The 27,441-nt window shown below is 35.2% G+C and overlaps 1 protein-coding gene across 3 annotated transcripts in view; it reads left to right on the top strand.

The window, feature by feature from the left end:
• SCYL2 (SCY1 like pseudokinase 2) overlaps positions 1 to 25,736 on the top strand; it is a 56,243-nt gene extending 30,507 nt beyond the window's left edge. For 2 of the 3 annotated variants that reach the window (XM_006050111.4, XM_044941454.2), the window contains exons 6-18: positions 1,420 to 1,641; positions 2,062 to 2,178; positions 2,772 to 2,897; positions 7,217 to 7,393; positions 9,021 to 9,143; positions 12,576 to 12,689; positions 13,660 to 13,792; positions 17,592 to 17,710; positions 19,286 to 19,386; positions 21,006 to 21,072; positions 21,225 to 21,320; positions 22,320 to 22,439; positions 23,684 to 25,736. In XM_006050111.4, the coding sequence (XP_006050173.3) occupies positions 1,420 to 1,641; positions 2,062 to 2,178; positions 2,772 to 2,897; positions 7,217 to 7,393; positions 9,021 to 9,143; positions 12,576 to 12,689; positions 13,660 to 13,792; positions 17,592 to 17,710; positions 19,286 to 19,386; positions 21,006 to 21,072; positions 21,225 to 21,320; positions 22,320 to 22,439; positions 23,684 to 24,328 (2,160 nt within the window). In that variant the 3' untranslated portion in view covers positions 24,329 to 25,736. The remainder of the gene's footprint in view (positions 1 to 1,419; positions 1,642 to 2,061; positions 2,179 to 2,771; positions 2,898 to 7,216; positions 7,394 to 9,020; positions 9,144 to 12,575; positions 12,690 to 13,659; positions 13,793 to 17,591; positions 17,711 to 19,285; positions 19,387 to 21,005; positions 21,073 to 21,224; positions 21,321 to 22,319; positions 22,440 to 23,683) is intronic. The other variant, XM_044941455.2, reaches the window with a different exon arrangement.
• The last annotated feature ends 1,705 nt before the right edge of the window (positions 25,737 to 27,441 follow it).

Raw genomic sequence — 27,441 nt, 5'->3', positions numbered from 1 at the left:
ATGAGATGATTGGATGGTATCACCAACTCAGTGGACATGAGTTTGAGAGTAGATAGATAGTAGAGGACAGAGAAGCCTGTGCTTAGTTGCTTAGTCGTGTCTAACTCTTTGTGACCCCATGGACTACACAGTGTGCCAGGCTCCTCCATCCATGAGAGTTTTCAGAAAAGAATACTGGAGTGGGTTGCCATTTCCTCCTCCAGGGGATCTTCCCAACCCAGGGATCTAACTTGCATCTCTTATGTCTCCTACACTGGCAGGCAGATTTTTTACCACTGGCGTCACCTGGGAAGTCTGATAAATGTGTATAAATAGGCTTTGTGGTACAATGGTATGTTTAAATTTATAGCTTTACAGAAAATTTCTAATGTTCATTGTACCTACAAATATTTAGTACACTAATTCCACACTAATGTTACTTGAGAAGAAGGTGCTAGAGTTAAGCAAATTTGAGCACTTTTGGGTTAGGTTGGTTTTTTCCCCCTCAGAATGTCAGATGCAGGAACAAACATTGTGAATTTAGCAGTGTTTCCCCAACTTATTGAACCACAGAATCTTGTTTAGGGAGCATGATAGCAACAGTAGCAGTGACAGTTATGGCTAATGTTTATTGAAGCTCTTTCTAAACACTACCTGTGTATTTACTTATTATCCTTGCAACAACTCAGTGAGGTATAGGAATAATACAGATGAGCAACTTAGACTCACAGAATGAACTAACCTGCTTTAAGTTTAGGCAGGTGGTAAGCAGTAGAGCTAAGATTTGAACCCAGTTTTTCTGGCTAAAAAGCACCTGTTACTTAGTGATTATAAAACCTACCTATTTATACTTAGGAAAACACTGCAATATTTCGTTTTTACTATGTAGTTGTTAAAGAAACTATGATTTGACCTAAGATATATTTGTAACATAAGTAAACATTTTCAGGGGAAGCAGAAAGAATTAGTATTGGTTGAGATATACTATGGGTCAGGCATTGTGCTGGGCCTGTTTTCCATACATTTGTTTAATTTTACAACAGCTTTTTGAACCTGTTAATTAAATCACATAGCTCATTAGTGAAAGAACAAGGTATCAAACAACTATAATCTACTTGAGCTTGTAAGTTTGAAGCCTGTATCAGAAAACATAGGCCATACCTTCTCACATTCAAAATGCATCATATAGTATACTGATAATTTGTTTTCTGGAAGAGAGTGCCAATAATCTCAAAGTTATAAGAGTTCTTATTCTATCTCTTAGCTTTTTCATGCATGTTGTAGTTTTGGGATTTGGGGAAATTTAGAATTGAAAGTGGTGGTGACATTTTTACTTGCATGACTGAGTATGAATTTAAAACTCAATTGTTAGTACTTGACAATGGTTTGCTTTAATTTGACATATTTAATCCATGTGATCATTTTTCTATCCTTTTATAGCCTAAGTTTCCATGTAAAGAATGGGACCCAAATTTACCATCATTGTGTCTTCCAAATCCTGAATATTTGGCTCCTGAATATATACTTTCTGTGACCTGTGAAACAGCCAGTGATATGTACTCTTTAGGAACTGTCATGTATGCTGTATTTAATAAAGGGAAACCTGTATTTGAAGTTAACAAGCAAGATATTTACAAGAGTTTCAGCAGACAATTGGATCAGGTATTTGCCTTTAAATATTTGCTTGCATTAAAAATGTATGAAGTGTTTCTTAGTATTTTTTTCTAAAATATTTTCAGAAAATTCTCCAAACTGGGAGGAGTGTCTCATATTTTGTTTTCATAAAGTCAACTTAACAAAAGTAATTCTTAGGATTAATATTTGTTACTACAACTTTAATCATGGCATTTATTTACTAGAGTGAAAAATGAAATATGGCCTAAAATACTGGGCATTTTGCTTTAGGAATAGAGGCAATTTCAGGTATTAAAAGACATGTTTTAGTTATCTTGCAACAGCAGTTTGTTCAGTCTAAAAATACATTTAGTAAATTTCAAAAAGATTGAAATGGACTGTTCACAATATAAATGTATATCTTTTGAATACTTTATATTCATATTTAACATTATTACTCTTGAACAGTTGAGTCGTTTAGGATCTAGTTCACTTACAAACATACCTGAGGAAGTCCGCGAACATGTAAAGCTACTGTTAAATGTAGCTCCAACTGTAAGACCAGATGCAGATCAAATGACAAAGGTGAGTATGTATTAATTCCTGCCTTAGATGGAGGGATGAAAGATGAGTTCAAGTTGATTAAATGCTTCTGAAGATTTAATATATAGTCCCCAGATAACGTCTATGTTTGTGAGTGTATTAAATATTCAGTGTCCTTTAATCTTAAGGAATTAAACAATTTATGATATAAGTGCTCTGATATAAAGTTAAGATTTCAAATAAAGAGACATAATAGTTATAATTGGGCATGCAGAAGTTCTAGACATGCTAAGAGTTTATAACCCTCTTAATTCACTCATATAAGCATGGATTTTAATAAATGGTACTGTTTATGGCCTCAAGATATTTTAGTTAATGTTTTAATATTTTACTAGTTATGTAAAGTAAATGTTATCGTGTAGCCAGTTCACAGATTTTGATTCTGAAAAATTGACTTCAAAAAGAGGAGTAGTTTATTTTTTCTTATTCTGATTTTTACAATTAGCATTTTTATTAAGTTGTCTTAAGCATTTTGCTAAATGTTTCTGAGTATTTTTTTTCACCATACTGTGTCAGTTTCACATATGAGAAGTATTTCAATATTTATCTAAATAATTTTACTTTTCTGTTTTTAGATTCCCTTCTTTGATGATGTTGGTGCAGTAACACTGCAATATTTTGATACCTTATTCCAAAGAGATAACCTTCAGAAATCACAATTTTTCAAAGGACTGCCAAAGGTTCTGCCAAAACTGCCTAAGGTTTGTTGTTGTTTTTTTAAACAAATGGTCCCTTCTCTATGTTTCATTATATGCTGTCTTCCACTTGTTTGCAGAGAGGGGCGTTGCATGTGTGTATTTTTGGCTGTGCTAGGTCTTTGTTGCTACATGGGCTTTTCTCTAGTTGTAGCAAGCAGGGGCTACTCTCTAGTTGTGATGCACAGGTTTCCCATTCCGGTGGCTTCTCTTGTTGCAGAGCACAGGCTCAATAGATGTGGTGCATGGCCTTAGTTTCTCTGTGGCATGTGGGATCTTTCTGTATCAGGGATAAAACTCGTATCTCCTACCTTGGTAGGTGGGTTCTTTTCCACTGGGGCCACCAGGGAACCCTAAGGTTTGCTGTTGATCAGTCTGTTATTGTAGTCAGGAGTTAAGCATTTAAAATTTACTTTGACTTCACTATAATAACACTTGCCCCCAAAATGTAACTTTTGCCAAGGATACATAAATGTCTAAAAGGCTACCGACTGAAGTCATAAAAGTTTAGTGGTACTTTTTTACATGGTGGAAAAATAATTAAATAGGATAAAAAAATTAGAAGGGTTCAGTTCAGTTGAGTTGCTCAGTAGTGTCCAACTCTTTGCGACTCCATGAACCGCAGCACGCCAGGCCTTCCTGTCCATCACCAACTCCCGGAGTCTACCCAAACTCATGTCCGTTGAGTTGATGATGCCATCTAACCATCTCATCCTCTGTTGTCCCCTTCTCCTGCTTTCAGTCTTTCCCAACATCAGGGTCTTTTCAAATAGGTCAGCTCTTCGCATCAGATAGCCAAAATATTGGAGTTTCAGCTTCAACATCAGTCCTTCCAATGAACACCCAGGACTGATCTCCTTTAGTTGGTTGGATCTCCTTGCAGTCCAAGGGGCTCTCAAGAGTCTTCTCCAACACCACAGTTCAAAAGCATCAATTCTTCTGAGCTCAGCTTTCTTTATAGTTCAATTCTCACATCCATATATGACTACTGGAAAAACCGTAGCTTTGACTAGACAGACCTTTGTTGATAAAGTAATGTCTCTGCTTTTTAATATGCTGTCTAGGTTGGTCATAACTTTCCTTTCAAGGAGTAAGCGTCTTTTAATTTCATGGTTGCAATCACCATCTAGTGATTTTGCAGCCCAAAAAAATAAAGTCAGCCACTGTTTCCACTGTTTCCCCATCTATTTGCCATGAAGTGATCAGACCAGATGCCATGATCTTCGTTTTCCGAATGTTGAGTTTTAAGCCAACTTTTTCACTCTCCTCTTTCACTTTTATCAAGAGGCTCTTTAGTTCCTCTTCACTTTCTGCCATAAGGGTGGTGTCATCTGCATATCTGAGGTTATTGATATTTCTCCCGGCAATCTTGATTCCAGCTTGTGCTTCATCCAGCCCAGTGTTTCTCATGATGTACTCTGCATAGAAGTTAAATAAGCAGGGTGACAATATACAGCCTTGACGTACTCCTTTTTTTATTTGGAACCAGTCTGTTCCATGTCCAGTTCTAACTGTTGCTTCCTGACTTGCATACAGGTTTCTCAAGAGGCAGGTCAGGTGGTCTGGTATTCCCATCTCTTTCAGAATTTTCCACAGTTTATTGTGATCCACACAGTCAAAGGCTTTGACATAGTCAATAAAGCAGAAATAGATGTTTTTCTGGAACTCTCCTGGTTTTTCCATGATCCAGCAGATGTTGGCAATTTGATCTCTGGTTCCTCTGCCTTTTCTAAAACCAGCTTGAACATCAGGAAGTTCACGGTTCACATATTGCTGAAGCCTGGCTTGGAGAATTTTGAGCATTACTTTACTAGCGTGTGAGGTGAGTGCAGTTGTGCAGTAGTTTGAGCATTCTTTGGCATTGCCTTTCTTTGGGATTGGAATAAACACTGACCTTTTCCAGTCCCATGGCAACTGCTGAGTTTTCCAAATTTGCTGGCATATTGAGTGCAGCACTTTTACAGCATCATCTTTCAGAATTTGAAATAGCTTAACTGGAATTCTATCAGCTCCGCTAGCTTTGTTCGTAGTGATGCTTTCTAAGGCCCACTTGACTTCACATTCCAGGATGTCTGGCTCTAGGTGAGTGAGCACACCATCGTGATTATCTGGGTCGTGAACCTCTTTTTTGTACAGTTCTTCTGTGTATTCTTGCCACCTCTTTTTAATATCTTCTGCTTCTGTCAGGTCCATACCATTTCTGTCCTTTATTGTGCCCATCTTTGCATGAAATGTTCCCTTGGTAACTCTAATTTTCTTGCTAGTCTTTCCCATTCTGTTGTTTTCCTCTATTTGCATTGCTCGCTGAGGAAGGCTTTCATATCTCTCCTTGCTATTCTTTGGAACTCTGCATTCAGATGCTTATATCTTTCCTTTCCTCCTTTGCTTTTGGCTTCTCTTCTTTTCATAGCTATTTGTAAGGCCTCCTCAGACAGCCATTTTGCTTTTTTGCATTTCTTTTTCTTGGGGATAGTTTTGATCCCTGTCTCCTGTACAGTGTCACAAACCTCTGTCCATAGTTCATCAGGCACTCTATCTATCAGATCTAGGCCCTTAAATCTATTTCTCACTTCCACTGTATAATTGTAAGGGATTTGATTTAGGTCATACCTGAATGGTCTAGTGGTTTTCCCCACTTTCTTCAATTTAAGTCTGAATTTGGCAATAAGGAGTTCATGATCTGAGTCACAGTCAGCTCCCAGTCTTGTTTTTGCTGACTGTATAGAGCTTCTCCATCTTTGGCTGCAAAGAATATAATCAATCTGATTTTGGTGTTGACCATCTGGTGATGTCCATGTGTAGAGTCTTCTCTTGTGTTGTTGGAAGAAGGTGTTTGCTATGACCAGTGCGTTCTTTGGCAAAACTCTATTAGTCATTGCCCTGCTTCATTTTGTATTCCAAGGCCAAATTTGCTTGTTACTCCAGGTATTTCTTGACTTCCTACTTTTGTATTCCAGTCCCCTATAATGAAAAGGACATCTTTTTTGAGTGTTAGTTCTAAAAGGTCTTGTAGGTCTTCACAGAACCGTTCAACTTCAGCTTCTTCAGTGTTACTGGTTGGGGTATAGGCTTGGATTACCATGATATTGAATGGTTTGCCTTGGAAACGAACAGAGTTCATTCTTTCGATTTTGGGATTGCGTCTGAATACTGCATTTCGGACTCTTTTGTTGACTATGGTGGCTATCCATTTCTTCTAAGGGATTTCTGCCCTCAGTAGTAGATATAATGGTCATCTGAGTTAAATTCACCCATTCCAGTCCATCTTAGTTCACCGATTCCTAGAATGATGACGTTTGCTCTTGCCATCTCCTGTTTGACCACTTCCAATTTGCCTTGATTCATGGACCTAACATTCCAGGTTCCAATGCAATATTGCTTTTTACAGCATCGGACCTTGCTTCCATCACCAGTCAAATCCACACTGGGTGTTGTTTTTGTTTTGGCTCCATCCCTTCATTCTTTCTGGAGTTATTTTCCACTGATTTCCAGTAGCATATTGGGCACTGACCAACCTGGGGAGTTCATCTTTCACTGTCCTGTCTTTTTGCCTTTTCATATTGTTCATGGGTTCTCAAGGCAAGAATACTGAAGTGGTTTGCCATTCCCTTCTCCAGTGGACCACATTCTGTCAGCACTTGGACATTAAACATCAGAAGAGAAGTTGTAAACTGTTGTGGAAATCACTGTCTCACTAGCAATTAAGAGGTTACTTCGGTATGATACTAGTCTCTCCAATTCTTCTACTCTCCCTTCCTGGCTTAGTAAATTGTGAGGATAACATAGTCTAAAAATATTAATGAATGCTGAAAAAGCCACTGTCTGGAAAACTAGCTAATTCTTTTGTAAAAATAATTCCATTGTTTAATCTATCAGATATTCATTGGTTATATACTGTTTGTCTAGCCCTTTACCTAGACTCCCTGGAGAATAAATGGGAAACAAAATATTGTCCTTGTTTTCAAGGCCCTTTTAGTAAATGTAAATGGAGTTAACGTGCACGAAACTATAATTTACAATATGGGATATAAATCATAAGTAATGAAGAAATTAAGAGGAGAACTATATTAATGAAGACTAATTAGGAAAGTTTTCCTAAAAAGTGACCATATGTCCCCCTTTCTCTGTAATGTTCCCAGGTTATGTCTTTTGTCCTGGCATAGTTAGCAATAGTAATATTTTATTCTCAAAAGTGTCCCAGTTTCAGCTATCAATTATATAGTCACTTTACCCAAAGGGATTGGAGGTGTTAGACGCTTAACTTCAATGTTAATACAAAAACCTGATATAAAGATTAATTTTAAGAAAACATTTTTGCTTTTCAGCGTGTGATTGTGCAGAGAATTTTGCCTTGTTTGACTTCAGAATTTGTAAACCCTGACATGGTACCTTTTGTTTTGCCCAATGTTCTACTCATTGCTGAAGAATGTACCAAAGAAGAATACGTTAAGTTAATTCTACCTGAACTTGGGCCTGTCTTTAAACAGCAGGAGCCAATCCAGGTATGTATGTAGTTATTTTTTCCTGTTTATCTGCGGTTATTCAGTGGTCTTAATCAATGATAACTATCACTGAAAACAAAAGGAATGGATATCTGGCTTTTTAAAAATTGAGGTAAATGTGAAAGACTTGCTTTTCCATTAGTCAGAAGCTATTTTTCATATGCTTGAAGTGAACCATTCCCAAAGTTATAGTTGAACTTTGCAAGTGAATGTCTATAGCTCTCAACAAGTTACTATCTCAAAAAACAAATTGTAGTGAGGTTTTACATGTGTTATATTGTTCCCATTGACCTTATTGAATGTTACAGATTTAGTAAAATAAATATTTATTTTTCTCCTGCACTTTTAAATATTTCTGTTTTTCAGCTTTGTTATTGAATCTTTAATTTGTAGATGGTTTGTGCCAGTTGTTCCCTTTATTTTATTGCTAATAAATAGTTTCACTAGAAGAGGGAAAATGCTTCCAGCACCATGGAAGTATTATGTGTATTGTTAAGAGAAAATTTAATTAGAATCTGATATAGACTCTATTAAAATATTTATCCCCCAGATTCAAGGTGGACTTGGATTTAAGGGAGCAGTAGGGTCCCATACTTCAGTTAGAATCTGACCACTTTCATTTCCTTGGACAAGTCATTACTCTCTTACAGCTTCTATTTTCATCATTTCTGAAGTGAAAGGAGTTGTTGAAATTAATTGAAATTTTCTAGCACATGGGAAATATTACTAAGTTTCTGATACTACACGGCAGTAACTTATTGGTAAACTGTTGATTACCTAATTTAACGGTTTAATGACAGGCTGTTTGTGGTCCTTCCCTTGAAGGGAGGGAAACAGAAGGAAGTCTGTGGTAGTAAGGCAAGAATTCCTCTGCCTAAGAAAGGGGCAGGTGAGGGAAATGTAGGGTTTGAAGCAGAGTTCTCCAAACATGGTCAAGGTGTCTGGAAGAAAAGCAGTGAAGTCTCATGTCCACCAAGCTGTGCATCATATAGGAGCCTAAGGAATCTATCATCTGAGCACTTATTTGCCTTCATTCTTTGCATTTTTTTCCCCCTTACTAGTCTAGCTAAAAATCCCTTCTGAAAAATTTTAACTGAGCCTTGACAAAACTAGTCTGCATAAATAGAAGGGATGGTTTGTTCCTATCACTTAGCTATGAGGTGGCAGACAAATGATCAGGGACAACTGAAAATGTTTCTTTCTAGAATTTTTCCTGACAGTCCTTTTCATTTCTGTACCTTTTCTTGTTTTGAACTTCATAGAAGCCAAGTGATGTAATTTATTCTTTGCAACGTCTGACTTTGCTGCCCCCAGACTTTTATTTTTTACCCAGTAGCTTTGTAGATAGTTGGTACTTGTGGGTGAGTGATGTATTACTGAAGATATGTGAAAGTTAGGAAATTAGCTTTTATTTAAATATTTAAGCCAAGAACAGATGTTAAATATTGTACTTCTAGAAACATAAGAGACTTGATTTATATGTTTTTGTCTTCCATGCCTTCAGGCTAGCAACATGGTAAGTGTCAAAGCACATAACTTATTCTTTTGAAGCAACTTTAAATTTTGGCATATGTAAAGTGGAATAAAAATTCTAAACTTTGATATGTTGTTCCCCTTGTATACACAGATTTTATTAATCTTCCTCCAAAAAATGGATTTGCTACTAACCAAAACTCCTCCTGACGAGATAAAGAACAGTGTCCTACCAATGGTTTACAGAGCCTTAGAGGCTCCCTCCATTCAGATCCAGGTATAATATTCAGTTTTTTTCTTTTAATGATGATTTTGATTAGTAAAGCAAAAGAAAAAAGTAAAGTACATTTTAAGTTTGTCATAAAATTTGTATATAAAGCTCAATAATACATATTAATGAGTTAGTGAATTTCATTATGTACTTTTAAAGTATATCCACTCCTAACTAATTTGAAGAATCAGTTGATGAATACCGGTATTAATAAAGTAAAATGATTATTGTTCTTTTTACTTATCAGAAATGTACTATTCTGGAAGGTTTGATTTACTATAGTTTGTATTGCTATATACCTTCTTCCTAAATGAGTAATTAACGTATGAATGAAAATGACAAACATGTATGTGCCTTTTTCTTATGGAAGCATTAAGCAGGTACTCCCCATACTCATGATTTTTTCATGCTTGGTAACTCAGTCTTCTATTCAGAAATGTTGTTGCTTTTGAATTGAAGTTAATTTGTATAGCAGGTAGGTAGAAAAGCAGATAATAATTTAGTGTGAGCATCCCTAATGCATGAAAAGTCATGCATTCATGTTACAGAAGTGCTTTAAAACATGGCATACTTTGCCAAACTTCCGGTTCATCGCATACTTTGCCAAACTTTTAGTTCTTTGCTACTAAAATTTTGGTTCTATGGATTATCTAGAAAAAAAGTTTGGATTGCTATTAAAAGCATAATTTAGTTTGAGCTTTTTCCCCCCTACTGTAGAAAGAACATCTCATTGCATAAAAGGTTTCATATTTAAAAGTTTATACTCTCTTTGCCAGTGTAGAGATTCTAGTAAAGAAAAACATAGAAGTTTAATTTTTATAAGTTGATGACCAAGCTTTTTTTTTTTTTTAATGTGAACCTAATACCATACATACATGGTCACTTTTTTGATTCACTTCAGTCTTTATCTGAGGTCTTTTATATTATTCAAAGTTGTGAAGTTGATTTAAAAATTTTTCCTTATAACATCATTTCTTACTTCCTTTGTCCAAATGACATGGAATGATTGGGAAAGGTGTACTTACTGTTACTTTTTGGCACTTTACAAAGGAATTGTGAATTACAGCTTGAAACATTCCCACAGGCCCTGTGTAACCAACCTGATTATATATTCAGCGAGATTAGGGAGGAAAGGGAGGGTAAAGTGATGTGAAAGTCATTTTTCTTCATAAAATGAAATGAAGTGAAGTTGCTCAGTTGTGTCCGACTCTTTGCGACCCCATGGACTGTAGCCTACCAGGCTCCTCCGTCCATGGGATTCTCCAGGCAAGAATACTGGCATGGAGTATTCCATTTCCTTCTCCAGAGGATCTTCCCCACCCAGGGATTGAACCCCGGTCTCCCGCATTGTAGGCAGACGCTTTACTGTCTGAGCCACCAGGGAAGTCTTTTCTTCATAAGGGGGTTAGTTTGGCAAATAAGTTATCAGCCAGTATTTTACTAAAATAATTAATATATAATTCAAATGGACTTGTGCAACTTTGCCAAGTTTTAGAAACCAGCATTTCTGATGTCATTTCAGTAGAAGTGTTTAGTCACCAGTCCAATTAACTAGTATCTGCATTGCTTGGTAAGAGTCTGATAAAGTTAAAACCTGTCTAAGGTTTGGGAGAGAGAGCAAGAGCATGAAACAAAAATCTTTTTTCCTCAGGCCTCATGCAAGTAAGAAGGCTAGGAAGTAACGTGAAACTCATTTTTGGAGTGGTATTTTTAAAGTGAAGTTTGATTGGAACTATGAACATTTAAGAGGCTAGAGAGAGTTTAGAAAAACATTTGGAAAATTAAAAGATGGTTTAGAAAAGTTAGGATCATTAGAGACATTGATAAATGAGAACCAGTTTTTAAAATTATTTACCTTTAAAATTACATGGAGAACTTGTGTTCGTTCTCCCCTCCCCACCACCGATTATAGAGAAAATAGAACGGAAAAGGCAGAAGTTGCTGCAAACACACTAATTGGACTTCTTTTTGTTTTATTTTTTCAGTCCCCTGTTCTTAGGTCTCCTTGTATGGAGAGAGCTCTCCCCTCCTTTAGCTAAGTGATTTAGACATTTGCCTCTTTATAACCTACTCCTCGATTGTATGGCATAGTGCCTATATGGCGTGTTCAGTCCAGTCTGTCTCAGATGAATTAAAGACTGAACTTTACTGTTCCCCTCTGGTAACAGGAGCACAGTGTCTCACTGACTGCTCAGCCTTGCTCATTCTCCTCTACCAACTGTGGAAAAACAGTCCCTTAAATGTAGCTTGTATTTCTTATCTTCAAATTATGTCACCTGCTTAATTATTATACTTCTAAATGGATATTAATATTAACTCTCTTCTTTCTGTCTGCCTTTTGGAAATCTGGGAATAAGTTTAAGTAGATAAAATATTTGCCAAAATTCTGATATCAGATTCTTAGTGATTAATTCATTTCTGTCTACTATCTACAAATAAGTATATATTTGTTTGCCAGATATCATCAATAACTCCTTCTCTGATACACATTTATACCTCTGTTTTCTTCAGTAATCTCTTTTGTGCTTTTCTATAAGAATCATTCTGCCTTATAAGATATCTGAGATGTGGGTTCTTCAGCCAGTTTTTTCTCAAGCCATTTCCTGTTCTTTTTCTTATCTCATACAATCCTCCGTCATCCTTCCTTTCCTCTGTTATACTCAAGAGTTCCCAGTTCCAGTCATTTACACTGTGGCATAGCATTAGTTAACAAGAATGTTTTAAATGACTTTTCCTGTTTCTATCCATTATATTTGCTTTAGTTTCAGATTTTAGAAATACTTGAAAATATCAATATAAAGAAAATTTAAATCCTCTCTCAGAGGTGCCCACAGTTCAGTTAACATTTCCAGATATATCCTTCCAGTTCTTTTTCCTAAGTCTGTAGACACATACATGTTTTAAAAATTGGAATGATATAATAGTGTTTTATTACATTTATCATCGATATTATTAAACAATCTTTGAACATGTATTTTAAAATATTTGTATTATATTCCATGATATGGATATTGTAACAGCTAAGAAATTCATTATTTAGGAGGAATAGTTTTACGTGAATTGGTATAATATTTGATTTTTCTCTCGTGAGAGATAGCAAAACTTAGATGTTACTTTCTTTTTTTAAGATGTTCCTGTTTTTAAAATTAAATGAAGAATTGTGTTTTCAGAGGAAGAAATTAGGAATGTTATCAGGAAATTTTGGTATATGTGCTAGTTGTGTGACCTAGCATGAATTTGAATGAGGTCTTCTGAGCCTGTTTTCTCAGGCTGTAAAGTAGAAAATTGGTAATAAGTATTTTTCTTTCAAATAGCTTTTGAAAGGATCAAATGATAGATAAGAGTTTATTTCAAACTATGTGACAAAATTAACCATGCAAATACAAAATGCTTTTTAATATGTTTCTCTGAGATTGATCCAATTTATTTTATTAATAGGAACTCTGTCTAAACATCATTCCAACCTTTGCAAATCTTATAGACTACCCATCCATGAAAAATGCTCTAATACCAAGAATTAAGAATGCATGTCTGCAAACATCTTCCCTTGCTGTAAGTAATTACATATTTTTATTTGTCTCTCACTTCTTATTGGCTTAGTAATTTTCTTATTGTTTAGTAATCTTTTTATAGTTTGTTCATATAGTTTCATCTTGGCTCTAAGTAGCCTATAAATAGTACAGTGAAAGTGAGCAATAGCTGTAGTTTGCCCAGATATATTATTTTATAGTATTCCATCCCTGACATTACTCTGTCTGCTAGTGTTCCAGTAGAAAATTCAAGTAATTTTTTTCTTAATCCTCTTTCGCTTTAAGCCACAAGTTATTTTTTTTTAACCACCTAAATTGTTTTCTGCTTTTCTTAGTTTACTTAAAAAAAAAATAATTTTATTAATATTATGATCCTGATTCAAAGTATTCTATCTTAAAAAATTCTAGCAAAGAAAGTAGGGTGTGAAATGTTTATCAAAATAGTCAAGAGACTACAGATAAAATTTTGATAAAAGAGCTCCTAAATACCAGGTTTTAGTGACTATATTAAAAATATATTTAGAAATATAAAACTTCAGGTATGGCAGATAGAATTTTCACATATTGTTAAAATATTTAAGAATGACTTGAACATGAATTAGAGAAATATACTAGAGGCCCAGTAATTTGTTGGGAGAATGTAGTCCTTTTTATAGTTAAAATGACCTCAAGAAAATATTCTTAGCAAGCAAATATATAGTAAAGCTTTTCAAATCCTAATTACTTTACTTAAAATGACATGAAAGTAATATCATTCTTTGCCTTTAGCTACTTAGTGTCCTGGTAAAGCAATCATAAATTTTCTGAAACAAATCAGGGGAATTTATAAATATGTGAATTTTCTATATTAATAAAGGATGAGAGCTTTTAACTTTTCTTTCATTTTTGAGATTTTAACATATACTTATATGAAGATTAGACTCATGCTTAAAATACTTTGGTCTAGATTGTGAAGACTTTAAATGACTAATTCAGTTTACCTCTTTTAATAGGTACGTGTAAATTCATTAGTGTGCTTAGGAAAGATTTTGGAATACTTGGATAAATGGTTTGTACTTGATGATATTCTACCCTTCTTACAACAAATTCCATCCAAGGAACCTGCGGTCCTCATGGGAATTTTAGGTAGCTGAAAACTTAATGTCATTTGATGCTACTTTACTGTTTTATAATCATGCAAGTAAACTTCTCAGTCTGTAAAACCATTTTGCTCTCTTTTCATGTAACTGAAGAATGATGGTGTAAATGCCATGATGTAACTTTTCCCTCTGTTAATTTTAGCGAAAGTGGTAGTACCTGACATTTACAAAGGGATAAAAACATTTGTGAATCCCAGCTTCACAAATAGCATGTAGTTTTCCCTCTAAAAATGATACTAAATAAGAGAGGCAAACAAAGCTACTTGAAATGCTGATACCAATCATAATAGTAATACCTAATGTTTATTTGTTACCCGATTTATAAGAGGCACTCTGCTAAGTCTTTTCTGCATTATCTTATTTTGTCCTCTCTAAAATCTAATGAGATTTGGTACTTTTATTTCTGTTTTACAATAAGGCCATGAGGTTTAGCTAAATGAAGTAAGTTATTCAAGATTATACAGCTAAAAAGTGGTAGAGTTGGCTCTTAATTTAGATATGTTTAAATATGAACACAGGGCTTCTGTGGTGGCCCACTGGTAAAGAACCTACCTACCAATGCAGGAGACATGGGTTCAGTCCCTGGGTTGAGAAGATTGTCTGGAGAAGGAAATGGCAACCCACTCCAGGATTCTTGCCTGGGAAATCCCATGGACAGAGGAATCTGGTGGGTTACAGCCCATGGGGTCGCAAAAGAGTTGGAGACAACTTACCAACTAAGCAACAACAACAAAATATGAGCATATATTTTTCAATGCTAAGTGCTGATAAAGTATTATGAGCCTTACAGCACCTTCTAGTCATCAGCGTGCTAATTATAAATCACTCTATTAAAAAAACTCTGAAATTGTTTATAAATAGTTGAAGTCCAATCTGGAAATGCTAGGGTCTGCTACACTATTAGCTGTAGAATCACATAAACATTAACACGTTACTAAACTTGAAGTTCTGTGTTAATTTTGAAGAAAATCTATGTTATTCAGCCATGTATCTTAAATACCTACTATAGCACCTGATTTATAGAATATCCTCAGTAAATATTTATAGGAATGGTCAGTAAGTAATCTGTTGTGGACCTCTGTGGACATAGAAATTTTCTGATATGTTATGAAACTTTTGAGCTCAAGGAAATTAGTCTTCTTGACAAGGAGTCTGATACAATGAAAAGAGCCCTAACCCTAATTCTGGCTGTGCCAGTTCCTGGATTGACTTTGAAAAGTTTCTTTATCTATCACATAAGGGTAAAATAATATCATTAAAGGAGTTTTGTGAGAGTTCAGTGAGACCAACTGAAGGGAAAGTTATGAGCATAGTGCTCTGCAAATAAGCATTTAGTGGGCACACAGAGTTCTTTGAATATATAAGTGAAGTGTGCATTCACTGGAGAATAATAGGAGGTAGTGTGTTCTAAAGCTTTAGCTTATATACAAAACTGTTATGCAATGAAAGCATTCAGAGATTGAGGAGCAGATGTGCCCAGTTTACCAAATGAAGGCTTTGTGAAATAGGTATAACAGTAGGGTCTTGAAAGTTGAGTAAATATGTAAGACAACAGGGAAGGATTTTGTGGAGTTAAATTATTAGAGTTTAGAGATGTTGAGTCTGATTGGTTGAAGTGAATAAAGGTATAAGACCTATGCTTAGACACTTTTAAGTTTGAGTGAGTAGTATGAAATATATATTTAGCTGTGTTCAGAATACAAAGACATTTCTGTAGCCTTACTGCTACACTGTAAGAACTATACCTGATTCGAATAGGCTTTTCCTGGTACGGTCATTGTTGTTTAGTCTCGCTCAGTTGTGTGTGACTCTCTGCGGACCATGGACTGCAGCACACCAGGCTTCCTGTCCTTCACCATCTCCCCGGGCCTTGCTCAATCTCATGTCCATTGAGTTGGTGATGCCATCCAACCATCTTGTCCTCTGTCGTCCCCTTCTCCTCCTGCCTTCAATCTTTCCCAGCATCAGGGCCTTTTGTAATGAGGCAGCTCTTTCGTATTAGGTGGCTAAAGTATTGAAGCTTCAGCTTCAGCATCAGTCCTTCCAGTGAATATTCAAGATTGATTTCCTTTAGGATTGACTAGTTTGATCTTCTTGCTCTCCAAGAGACTCTCAAGAGTCTTTTCCAACATCACAGTTCAAAAGCATCAGTTCTTCAGTGCTCAGCCTTCTTTATGTCCAACTCTCACATCCGTACATGACTACAGGAAAAACCATAGCTTTGACTAAATGGACCTTTGTTGACAAAGTAATGTCTCTGCTTTTTAATACACTGTGCAGGTTTGTCACAGCTTTTCTTCCAAGGAACAAGTGTCTTTTAATTTCATGGCTGCAGTCACCATCTGCAGTGATTTTGAAGCCCCCCAAAATAAAGTCTGTCACTGATTCCATTGTTTCCCTGTCTATTTGCCATGAAATGATGGGACCAGATGCCGTGATCTTCATTTTTTGAATGTTGAGTTTTAAGCCAGCTTTTTCACTCTCCTCTTTCACCTTCATCAAGAGGCTCTTTAGTTCTTCTTCGCTTTCTGCCAGGGTGGTCTAATCTGCCTCCGTGATTGTACTCTGCATAGAAGTTAAATGAGCAGGGTAACAATATACAGCCTTGACATACTCTTTTCCCAATTTTGAACCAGTCTGTTGTTCCATGTCCAGTTCTGACTGTTGCTTCTTCACCTGCATGCAGATTTCTCAGGAGGCAGGTAAGGTGGTCTGGTATTCCCATCTCTTGAAGAATTTTCCACAGTTTATTGTGATCCACACAGTCAAAGGCTTTAGTGTAGTTAGTGAAGCAGAAGTATTTTTTCTAGAATTCTCTTGCTTTTTCTGTGATCCAGTAGATGTTGGCAACTTGATCTCTGGTTCCTCTCCCTTTTCTAAGTCCAGCTTGAACATCTGGAAGTTCTCAGTTCACTTACTGTTGAAGCCTAGCTTGGAGAATTTTGAGCGTTACTTTGGTAGCCTGTAAAATGAGTGCAGTGGTGTGGTAGTTTGAACATTCTTTGGCATTGCTCTTCTTTGGGATTGGAATGAAAACTGAACTTTTCCAGCCCTGTGGCCACTGCTGAGGTTTCCAAATTTGCTGGCATATTGAGTGCAGCACTTTCACAGCATCGTCTTATAGGATTTGAAATAGCTCAGCTGGAATTCCATTACCTCCACTAGCTTTGTTTGCAGTAATGCTTCCAAAGGCCCACTTGACTTCACACAGCAAGATGTCTGGCTCTAGGTGAGCGATCACACCATTGTGGTTACTGGGTCATTACGGTCTTTTGTATAGTTCTTCTATGTATTCTTTTCACCTCTTCTTAATATCTTCTGCTTCTGTTAGGTCCATACCATTTCTGTCCTTTATTGTGCCCATCTTTGCATGAAATGTTCCCTTGGTATCTCTAATTTTTTGAAGAGATCTCTAGTCTTTCCCATTCTATTATTTTCCTCTATTTCTTTGCATTGTTCACATAGGAAGGCTTTCTTATCTCTCCTTGCTATGCTTTGGAATTCTGCATTCAGATGTGTATATCTACAAAAAAAATACAGGCTTTTACAGTTACACTATTTTTAGCCAAAGAATATGGGATAAGTGTGTCATGGTATGTTAAATCTAAACCGACAGTAAAGCTGAAATCATTCTGATACATATGTAAGAACATTCTTCTTAAAGCATTTATAAGGAAAAATTTGTAACTGTACTGATTATCAAGAGATTTTATATAGATACATTGTTTTTCTGATTTCTATTAATTTTGTAGTATTGAATTATAACATTCTTTTTTTTAAATCAGGTATTTACAAATGTACATTTACCCATAAGAAGTTGGGAATCACCAAAGAGCAGCTGGCTGGAAAAGTATTGCCTCATCTGATTCCCCTGAGTATTGAAAACAATCTTAATCTCAATCAGGTAGGAATATTTTTGTGCTTTATTCAGTTTATTCAGCTTACTCTTTTCTCGGCATTGAATGTATAAATATATTACAAATAAACATTGATAAAACAAGGAAAAATACGTTGAAGAGGTATATGAAGAAAGTGCTTTTTATATTCAAAGTAAGGAGTATGTGAGTTAGAAAGAGGGATTATTGAAAGCCTTGTTCAGTCAATCAGTTAAGTCACTCAGTTGTGTCCAACTCTTTGCAACCCCATGAACTGCAGCACGCCAGACTTCCTGTCCATCACCAACTCTGGAACTTGTGCAAACTCATGTCCATTGAGTCAGTGATGCCATCCAACCATCTAGTCCTCTGTTGTCTGCTTCCTCTCCTGCATTGAGTCTTTCCCAGCATCAGGGTCTTTTCCAATGAGTCAGTTCTTTGTCCCCTTCCTCTCCTGCCTTCAGTCTTTCCCAGCGTCAGGGTCTTTGCCAATGAGTCAGCTCTTCGCATCAGGTGGCCAAAGTATTGGAGTTTCAGCTTCAACATCAGCCCTTCCAATGAATATTCAGGACTGATTTCCTTTAGGATGGACTGGTTGGATCTCCTTGCCGTCCAAGGGACTCTCAAGAGTCTTCTCCAACACCACAGTTCAAAAACATCAATTCTTTGGCTCTCAGCTTTCTTTATGGTCCAGCTCTTACATTTGTATATATCTACTGCATTTGGGGAGGCAAGAAAGTTTCTAGAGTCTTCCTGTAATATGTGGTATTACTGAAATAAATTGTTTCTGAAGTACCATAATTATTTAACTAAATTTTAACTAAAACTTGAACTATGTTTAGACATTGAGTTGGGTATTCTTATAAACTTTAATTATTTGAAAGTTAGATTATGTATATTTAATATTTCTACTAGCTTTTTAGAAAACAAGGTTTATTTTAGCCAAACATGTCATTTTTATAATGATCGAATAAAGAGTAATTTTTTATGCATCATTAAACAGATTGTGGGCTTCCCAGGTGGTGCTAATGGTAAAGAACCCGTTTGCCAAGCAGGAGATACAAGAGATGCGGGTTTAATTCCTAGGTTGGGAAGGTGCTCTGAAGGAGGTCATGGGAACCCACTGCAGTATTTTTGCCTGTAGAATTCCGTGGACAGAGGAGCTGGCGAGTCTGTGGGGTTGCAAAGAGTCGGACATGACTGAAGTGACTTAGCAGGCACACACGCATGCAAACAGATTGTGTTTAGATATGCACATATTAGGTGGTCAGTTTTGGATTAGTCTAAAAAAAAATCAATGTGTAATAACTGGTGGAGTTGAATTTATTTAAGACTGCTGAGTAATAGCAATTAGCTCAGAATATAAAACTTATTGAGACATGTTTTCTGGAACTTTAAATATCACCACTGTACAAAGATACTGTAAAAGCTTGCTATGATATTCTGAGCTAAAATATGTATAATCTATTCTTGTGTCATCAGACCTATTTGTCATATTCTGGTAAAAATAGAGAATATTATGAATAACTTGTTGAATTTTTTTATTCAATAACTTTGTTGCTAACTTGAAACATCCTAACTATATCAATTTCTTATTATATCAGTTCAATTCTTTCATTTCCGTCATAAAAGAGATGCTTAATAGATTGGAGTCAGAACATAAGACTAAACTGGAGCAACTTCATATAATGCAAGAACAGCAGAAGTAAGTAGGTTGAATATGAATTGCACATGGTCCAGGAGTGACATTAAAGTTATGTCATGGTTGATTTCCTAGAATATGGATGATAAAACTTGAAGGATTTCAATTTGACTATATGGAAAAGACCCTGATGCTGGGAGGGATTGGGGTCAGGAGGAGAAGGGGACGACAGAGGATGAGATGGCTGGATGGCATCACTGACTCGATGGACGTGAATCTGGGTGAACTCCGGGAGTTGGTGATGGACAGGAAGGCCTGGCGTGCTGCGATTCATGGGGTCGCAAAGAGTCGGACATGACTGAGCGACTGAACTGAAAGCCTGTAAAAATTTTCCAGCAGATTAAGTTAAACTGAGTTTAAATAGAATGTTGTTGAAAATCTGATGTTATTGCTAAATACAAAAGCATAACATGATATAATCTTAATGTTTTCTCTACATAAAGAAAATTCTGTTTCTGAGAAAAATCTCTTGTCATATTAGCCACCAGCATTGTAAAGTCAGGGTGCTGATCACCAGGAGCACCACTTAAAAGTTTTTTTTCAGATCTGTGAAATCCTTGTGTTTTGATTTCTCCTTTTCTCTTTTATCTAACCTTTGAAACATTTACAGAGAATTCATTCCGTATGTCGTACCACAGCATCCACCTTTTGTGTGTGTGTGTCTTATAGAGAGGATTTTCTAAATTATTTGCAAAATATTAGTGTACAAAGGATGAGGGGAAAGATGAAAATTATTCAACAGAAAGTGCTAGTTTTTATGATCAAATCTTCACTATATTCTTTGCTCCAAAGAAAAACACATGAGTTTAGAATGCCCATTAATGTTTAACCCTGAGCCAAAGACATCTGAAAATCAGTAAAATTGATACCAGTCACGAGCCAAGTCCTCCAAAAGAAGCTTTTTTGGTCTTGTTCCAGTGTAAGGTAAAGGCTTTATGGAAGTAAATACACAAGGCGTAGAATGACATGAAATAGCCATTTGTATATGCTAAATATTTTGTGAGATATATATGTCTATACATACATGTATATATGTATGTGTGTGTGTATATATATATATATATGCTATTAATGGATTGACTATGTTAGCATAGGAACCCTGAAAATCATTAAAAATTACAACAGAGAAATTTTCTATCTAGTATTTATACTTGAGGTGTAAATGAACCTTCTCGTTTTTTTCTTCCTATCTAAATAAATGTTACCTATTTTTCAAGGCATAGATCTTGCCCACATCTTTCATTCAGTGATTATAGAATTTATTGTTAGAATCATAGATTCTGAACTTAATCATGTTAAGTTCCCATATTGTATCTTGTCTCTCAGTAAGCTCTGAACTCTTGTATGGTAAGAACCATCCTTGCATGATTTTATGACACCCTGAGTAAATTCTCCAGTTAATCTCAAATGTTTAGTTTTTAAAAAAAGACTTGTATACAAATGTTACTTGTAGGGGCAAGCAGATACTAATAGTAGTAAATAATGAAAAAGATTATGACTGTCCTTAATAAGTTGCAGTTTGTTGAAGTTGTAATAACTTCTATGTGGGTAAACTATTTTTAAGAAGTATTTTAAAAACATTTCTTTTTATAGCTTTGTCATAACTCAGCTCTTTCTTACAGATCTTTGGATATAGGAAATCAAATGAATGCTTCCCAGGAGACAAAAGTTACAAATGTTGGGTCTCAGGTAAGAAGATATTTAGATCATTCTAATTCTGGGTGGGGGGGGGGGGGGGGGGGCGGGAAGTGCCTGACATTGCACTCCATTTCAGAAGCTTCTGATCTTTAAGTAGTAAAGTTTTGCGCATTGTTCAACTGGTTGGTTTTTTTCTGTTTCAGCAGATTGACAAAGTCTTTAACAACATTGGAGCAGACCTTCTGACTGGTGGTGAATCAGAAAATAAAGAGGATGGGTTACAGAATAAACAAAAAAGAGTAAGTTTCTTTACTGTTCTTTTGACATTCATATTTATATTATATGACTTCTATAAACCATAGATTGTTTTGTTGAGAAATACTATTTAGCTTAATAGAAACATTCTTTAATTATCTTTATGAAATTTAAAAGTTATCAGTGGATCATGACCTAACCATGTTGAGAATAAAAATGCTTAATATTTTTAACTTCCTCTTTTATTCATTCTCCCACATTGGTAATGTTTCTAGGTTGCCTGACTTCTTGTCCTTTCTATTGTACTTTGCCAGTCACATCCCTTGATAAATTTTACAGTGTCTCTTCTTTGCTCCTGATTTTGAATAATAAACTATAAAACTGTAGTTTCCAGCTGAAATATTGGTTAGCATCCAATATAAAAAATATATCAACTTTGAATTTCACTAAGGGCAGTTTTCTTCTATTCATTCAACATGTATGAGTACCTGTATGTGTAGAACCAAGACACTGTGGTTTACAAAATTGTACGAGGACATACTGTGGGCTTAAAGGTTGGCAAAGCAGATCTAAGAAAAAAGACACTGAATTTGATGCAGACGTTAGTATCAAAAATATTGTTTGTTCATGTTTTTTTTTTTTAAGTTGTTTAATTCTTACTTAGCTTTTGATGAGTTCTTAAAATATTTTTTGGAGTAAGATAAAAACAGTTGAACAAGAATCTCCCAATTTTATGGCTAATTCATGTTATACAGCAGAAACTGATACAACATTGTAAAGCAATTATCCTCTAATTAAAAAAATAAATAAATGAAAGGTATATATTAAAAAAGGAAAAAAAACAAATAGAAAACCCACAAAACTAAAGTATGACTGACCTTAGTTATACTGTTGTGGCAGTCACCAATACAGTAGTTCGTAAACTACTTGGTACTGTCAAGTGTTGTCACATGGTATTGCCACACAGACAAAAAAGCAATGTTCTGCTTTACAAATGAAATTATGAAAGCTGTCAGTTAACTTTTTTTTGCTGTTGTTTTAAGGCATCACTTACACTTGAAGAAAAACAAAAATTAGCAAAAGAACAGGAGCAGGCCCAGAAGTTGAAAAGCCAGCAGCCTCTTAAACCTCAAGTTCACACACCTATTGCTCCAGTCAAGCAGGTCAGAGTTCATTTTTTTGTGTAATTATACTACTCTTAAGGAGTAAGGTAGTATAGAACCTAGTCTACCTACTAGTGTTTTATGAAAATGTATTTCAGAAAATACTTTAATATGTAATTTCTAAGAAGTATGGGCATAAAGGATTTTCCAGCACCTCCTCAATAACCTGCCTAATGTACGATGTTTTGTGATAGTGCTTGTTACCAATATAGAAGAAGCTAGATTAATGGGACGGTTCTTTAAAAATACTAGGTCTGTGATACTAATTCAACTCTGCTCACTTTGAATTGATCAGGAATATTATGTTCATGCATTTATGTATTTTTGAGCAAGAAATAATTTTCATTTTTTGGCTTTTTTGTTAGAGTCATGTTTGTAACTTGATTTAGGGATTCTTACCTATATGTCTTGACCAGTATTTATTTCCTTCTGTGTTTTAGGCACTGTTTTAGGTGCTAGTTTTAGAACAGTGATTAAGTTCTCTGCTTGGAGAAAGTTTACACTCTTACTGGTTTCAGAAATAACTTTATCTTAAAAGCTTTCTTTAAATTTTTTTTGTAGTTTTTGTCTCCTAATCATTAAACTTTTTCCTCTGGGAAAAATCTTTGTGGGCCAAGAGGCAAAATAAAGCATTTTGTATGTACTTATATAAGAATAAATTTAGAAAACTAAATTTCCACACAATTGTGATGAAAGTCAAAATACAAAAATAATGAAGTATCCTTTTCTGTGGGGCTTCCCTGGTTGCTCACTGATAAGGAATCCGCCTGCCCATGCAGGAGACCCAGGTTCTATCCCTGTGTTGGGAAGATCCCATGGAGAAGGAAATGGCAACCCGCTCCAGTGTTCTTGCCTGAGAAATCCCACAGAGCCTGACAGGCTACAGGCCATGGGTTGCAAAAGAGGCACACAACTTAGCGACTAAACAGCAACAACATCTTTTTCTATAGTACAGATCTAATGAGAAAAATGCAATTCTGCTTTTTGGTGGAGGCACAGTGGGGGAGACAACATTTCATTTAATTGGAGTTCAAAGTTTTGTTCCTTGTCATCAAATTGTTGCAAATGTTCATCTTTAAAGAGCCTTAAGTATGTGGCAAACTGGGTTTGGCCTGTGAACTGTGTAGTTTGCTGTCTCAGTGTAGACAAGCTTAATTTTAACTTGTCCTTTATAATAAAATTTATCAAGCATTTTACTAATTTTAAAGTAATTTGGAATAAAGTAATTTCCTTGTATTTTTCAGACTAAGGACCTGACAGACACTTTGATGGATAACATGTCATCTTTGACCAGTCTTTCTGTTAGCACCCCTAAAATTTCTGCTTCAAGTTCCTTCACTTCTGTTCCTTCCACGGGCCTTGGCATGATGTTTTCTACACCAATTGACAATACAAAGAGAAATTTAACAAATGGCCTAAATGCTAACATGGGCTTTCAGACTTCAGGATTCAATATGCCAGTTAATACAAACCAGAACTTCTTCAGTAGTCCAAGCACACCTGGAGTGACCAAGATGGCACTGGGAACACCTTCCACCTTGCCAAACTTCAATGCTGTGAGTGTTCCTCCTGCAGGTGGAAAGCAGACTCAGCAAAGACCCACAGATATGTCTGCTCTTAATAATCTCTTTGGCCCTCAGAAACCCAAAGTTAGCATGAACCAGTTATCACAACAGAAACCAAACCAGTGGCTTAATCAGTTTGTACCTCCTCAAGGGTCTCCAGGTATGGGCAGTTCAGTAATGGGAACACAGGTGAACGTGATGGGACAATCTGCCTTTGGAATGCAGGCTAATCCTTTCTTTAACCCGCAGAACTTTGCACAGCCACCAACCACTATGACCAGTAGCAGTTCAGCTAGCAATGATTTAAAAGATCTTTTTGGGTGAGGTGTCATGCTCCTATTTTTAAAGGATTACTTCAGTTTTAATCATGGGTAAGCTGATTTACATCTGTATATAGCTGGCTTGGAGGAAGTACTTCTATGGGAAAGTGGTCCTATGATAGGGAAAAAACTGTTTTCATGCCAGCAGAGTAGTTGTATGGACTCCTAACAGTTGAGGTTTTTAAAACATTGAGGATTTTTTCCTCTTACCAACTCCTCTTCAGGTTTTTAAAAGACCCGACCCATATCAATCTCAATGAGAACAAAAAGACACCTGAGTATCTTGAATAGCAGAATTTTTAAATCAAATGTTTATTTTGGCTTGTATATCTTGGTGTTATTTTAAAAGTTGAGTTGATGGTAATTGCAAGTTTCATCTGTTAAATACTACATGGTACACAGTCTGCCTTCACAAGTCATTAGTTTTCATTTTAAATATGTGAAAAATCTTGATGCTGTATTGATTTGTTTGCATTTAGTACAACTGAGAAAATGATACGCATAATGAAAAGGATCAGGTCATTTGCTTTTCCAATCTTATTACTTCTCAGATGAACTAATGTTTAGTACAAAAGACTGAGAAACTATTGCAAAATTTAATTTAACCTTAATTTCATTGGTTCAAACTAAAGGCATTATTAACTACCATAAATGCAAACTGATCATTGTAAATTATTTTTTAGCATGGTCTGCCTCAAGTAGTAATGTATTTTTCTCTGTTTACTTGGATATGTTTAGAGTCACTTTTTTTCCTCCTGTGTCACAGACAGAAGAGGTATGTACTGATTTGTACAGGTATTTGACAAAGCCGTCTCTGTGCTTTTTCCTGATTGCTGCCTTCATGCTTCATTTTGAATTGAAACTTCAGAGGTTGCAGCATATATGAATTGCATTTTCAAAAGGAGATTTGTAAGAATTAAACTATATTTAATGAGTAAACTTTTGAGATTTCTGCTGTATTGTTTCAAATGTAATAAACTTTACTTCTCTAAAAATGAGCACTTGCATCTTCTGGCTGCTAACAGATTAAGTTTCAGCTCGTTAAGTCTGACCTCATCACTTACTGCATCTGAAGTTTAGTTCTTTTCTCTGAATTTTAGGGTCTTTCATTCAAACATTTCTATGTTCATAATTAGCCATTTTTAGGGAAAAAAAGGATAAATTCTAACAGGAAATATGCTTTCTTTTTCAAGGCCTTTCTCAGATGTTTTTCTTTGATTAGCTAATCAGTCAACTGTGGAGTCTTATGCCATAGATATCATTTGTACTCTGTTAAGTTATATTCCATCATTATAACTTTAAAGTGATCTTTCAGAGAACTATAATGTATTATATTGTAACTGCTGCCATAGAGTTGTGGATTTTAATTATCAGAAACCAGCAATCATTTAAAATAAATCCTATGAACTTTACTGTGCTGACACTACATTTATTCATTGAAAAAATATATATCCTCACATTGAACATATGCTACTTAATTATAAGATATAATTTGATAATATTGCTGGCAGCATTCAGTAAGAAGGTATTTAAAAAAATAAAAAGTCAGCTTTATGTCTGATTTTTCTTCGAGTGGTACTTTTTACATGGTTTTAGGAAAGGACTCAGGAATGCTGAAGAAACTTAACCAAGAAATGAAAAGCACTAGGGAGATCAAATGTTTTTGGCAAATGCATTCATACCAGATTGTGTCTTATTTGTAACATAATATCTATCTTGAGAAAAGTTTACATAAGGAATAAAATTGCATAATGTTGAAGAATTTTTCATAGTAACAATTCAGTAGTCACTGTTCTTTAGGAAGTTGCTTTTTATTTTATAAAATAACTTGATGTCAGTGTTAAACTCCTAATAAAATTTACTATAACTATATAATTTGAAAGTCTAAATATAAAAACAGATTATTTGAGAAATATTTGTGATTGTTGGATAATTTCCACATCTTGAAATTTGTTCATTCATTGAGGTAATGGTGCTATATTTTTAGAAAATTTTCTATACATTTTTCCTCCTTTCTTGAAGGTATTTTGTTTAAGTCCTTTCTATCACTTGAACTGTTACCATTGCCTTTTTCTGTTGTGAAATTGCCTCTAAAAATAGTGCTGTTTTTAGGCTTGTATGTCTATGTGAACAAAATTTTCAAAGTATTGAATTACCTTAAAATTATTTCAGACATCGACAGCATTTAAGTCCCTTGTGCATAGAGTAGAAAATTGGTAGTTAAAAAGCACCTGTCTCCAAAAATTACAAGAAAGATTCCCTTTATTTGAATTGGTTCTTTATTCTCCTAATGCTAAAGTGTGTGGTGTATTTGGAGGATGCACAAAAGAAAATGGAAATAGACTATGTACTTGGTTGGGGTTTGTTTGTTTAATTTTATTTTTATCTGGGGACACATATAACCTTTCATGTGAATAAGTTAAGGACATAGGTTTTTGCTGTTTTTTTCAACTTGTAAAATACCTCACATGGTTGCTTTTACATATTAAAGGAAAAGGTATATGTGAAAGTACCTGATAGCAAGCACAGAGTATGCACCAAATAAATTTCAGCTTTTATAAAACTTTCTATATTAAGTTGTAATTTCATGCTTTGTTATTCACTGGTCCTGAAATAATTTTAGAACAGAACAAATTATATGAATTCAAACAGTATAGGATTTTAAGAGATTATATGGCTGGCTCTCAAACTATTACTGTGACAGTAAGAAATATAGCTTACATTACAAACCCAGTATATGAGATTTATATCTGAAACAAAAGTTTCATAAAACCTTTAACACATATAGTATATTATTATTATTCTATCCTATTAATTTTAAAAAATATGGTTATAATCCCTAAAAGGATTTCATTATGTCATTTGGGTAAAACTGAAATAATTCATTGCTCTCTTTTTCCAAGCAGGTGTAGGAACAGAGGATCAGAGATTTACATGGCCTAACCCAAGAAGGTTAGGGCCAGAAATAGAGGCTAGATTTTCTTTTTTTCGCTATTCTGCAGTCCAGTGCTTTTTATCATAGTGGCATCCTTTATATCCTTTATTATATGAATTCTGGAGTTGCTTTCGTCAAAATGGTTAAATATGGTGAGTGTTATGTGTTCAGGAATTATTTGG

The sequence above is a fragment of the Bubalus bubalis genome, chromosome 4 (assembly GCF_019923935.1).
Source record: "Bubalus bubalis isolate 160015118507 breed Murrah chromosome 4, NDDB_SH_1, whole genome shotgun sequence".
Lineage (NCBI taxonomy): Eukaryota > Metazoa > Chordata > Mammalia > Artiodactyla > Bovidae > Bubalus > Bubalus bubalis.
The sequence above is the reverse complement of the archived record's forward strand: the minus strand, read 5'-3'. Positions and strand labels throughout refer to the sequence as shown.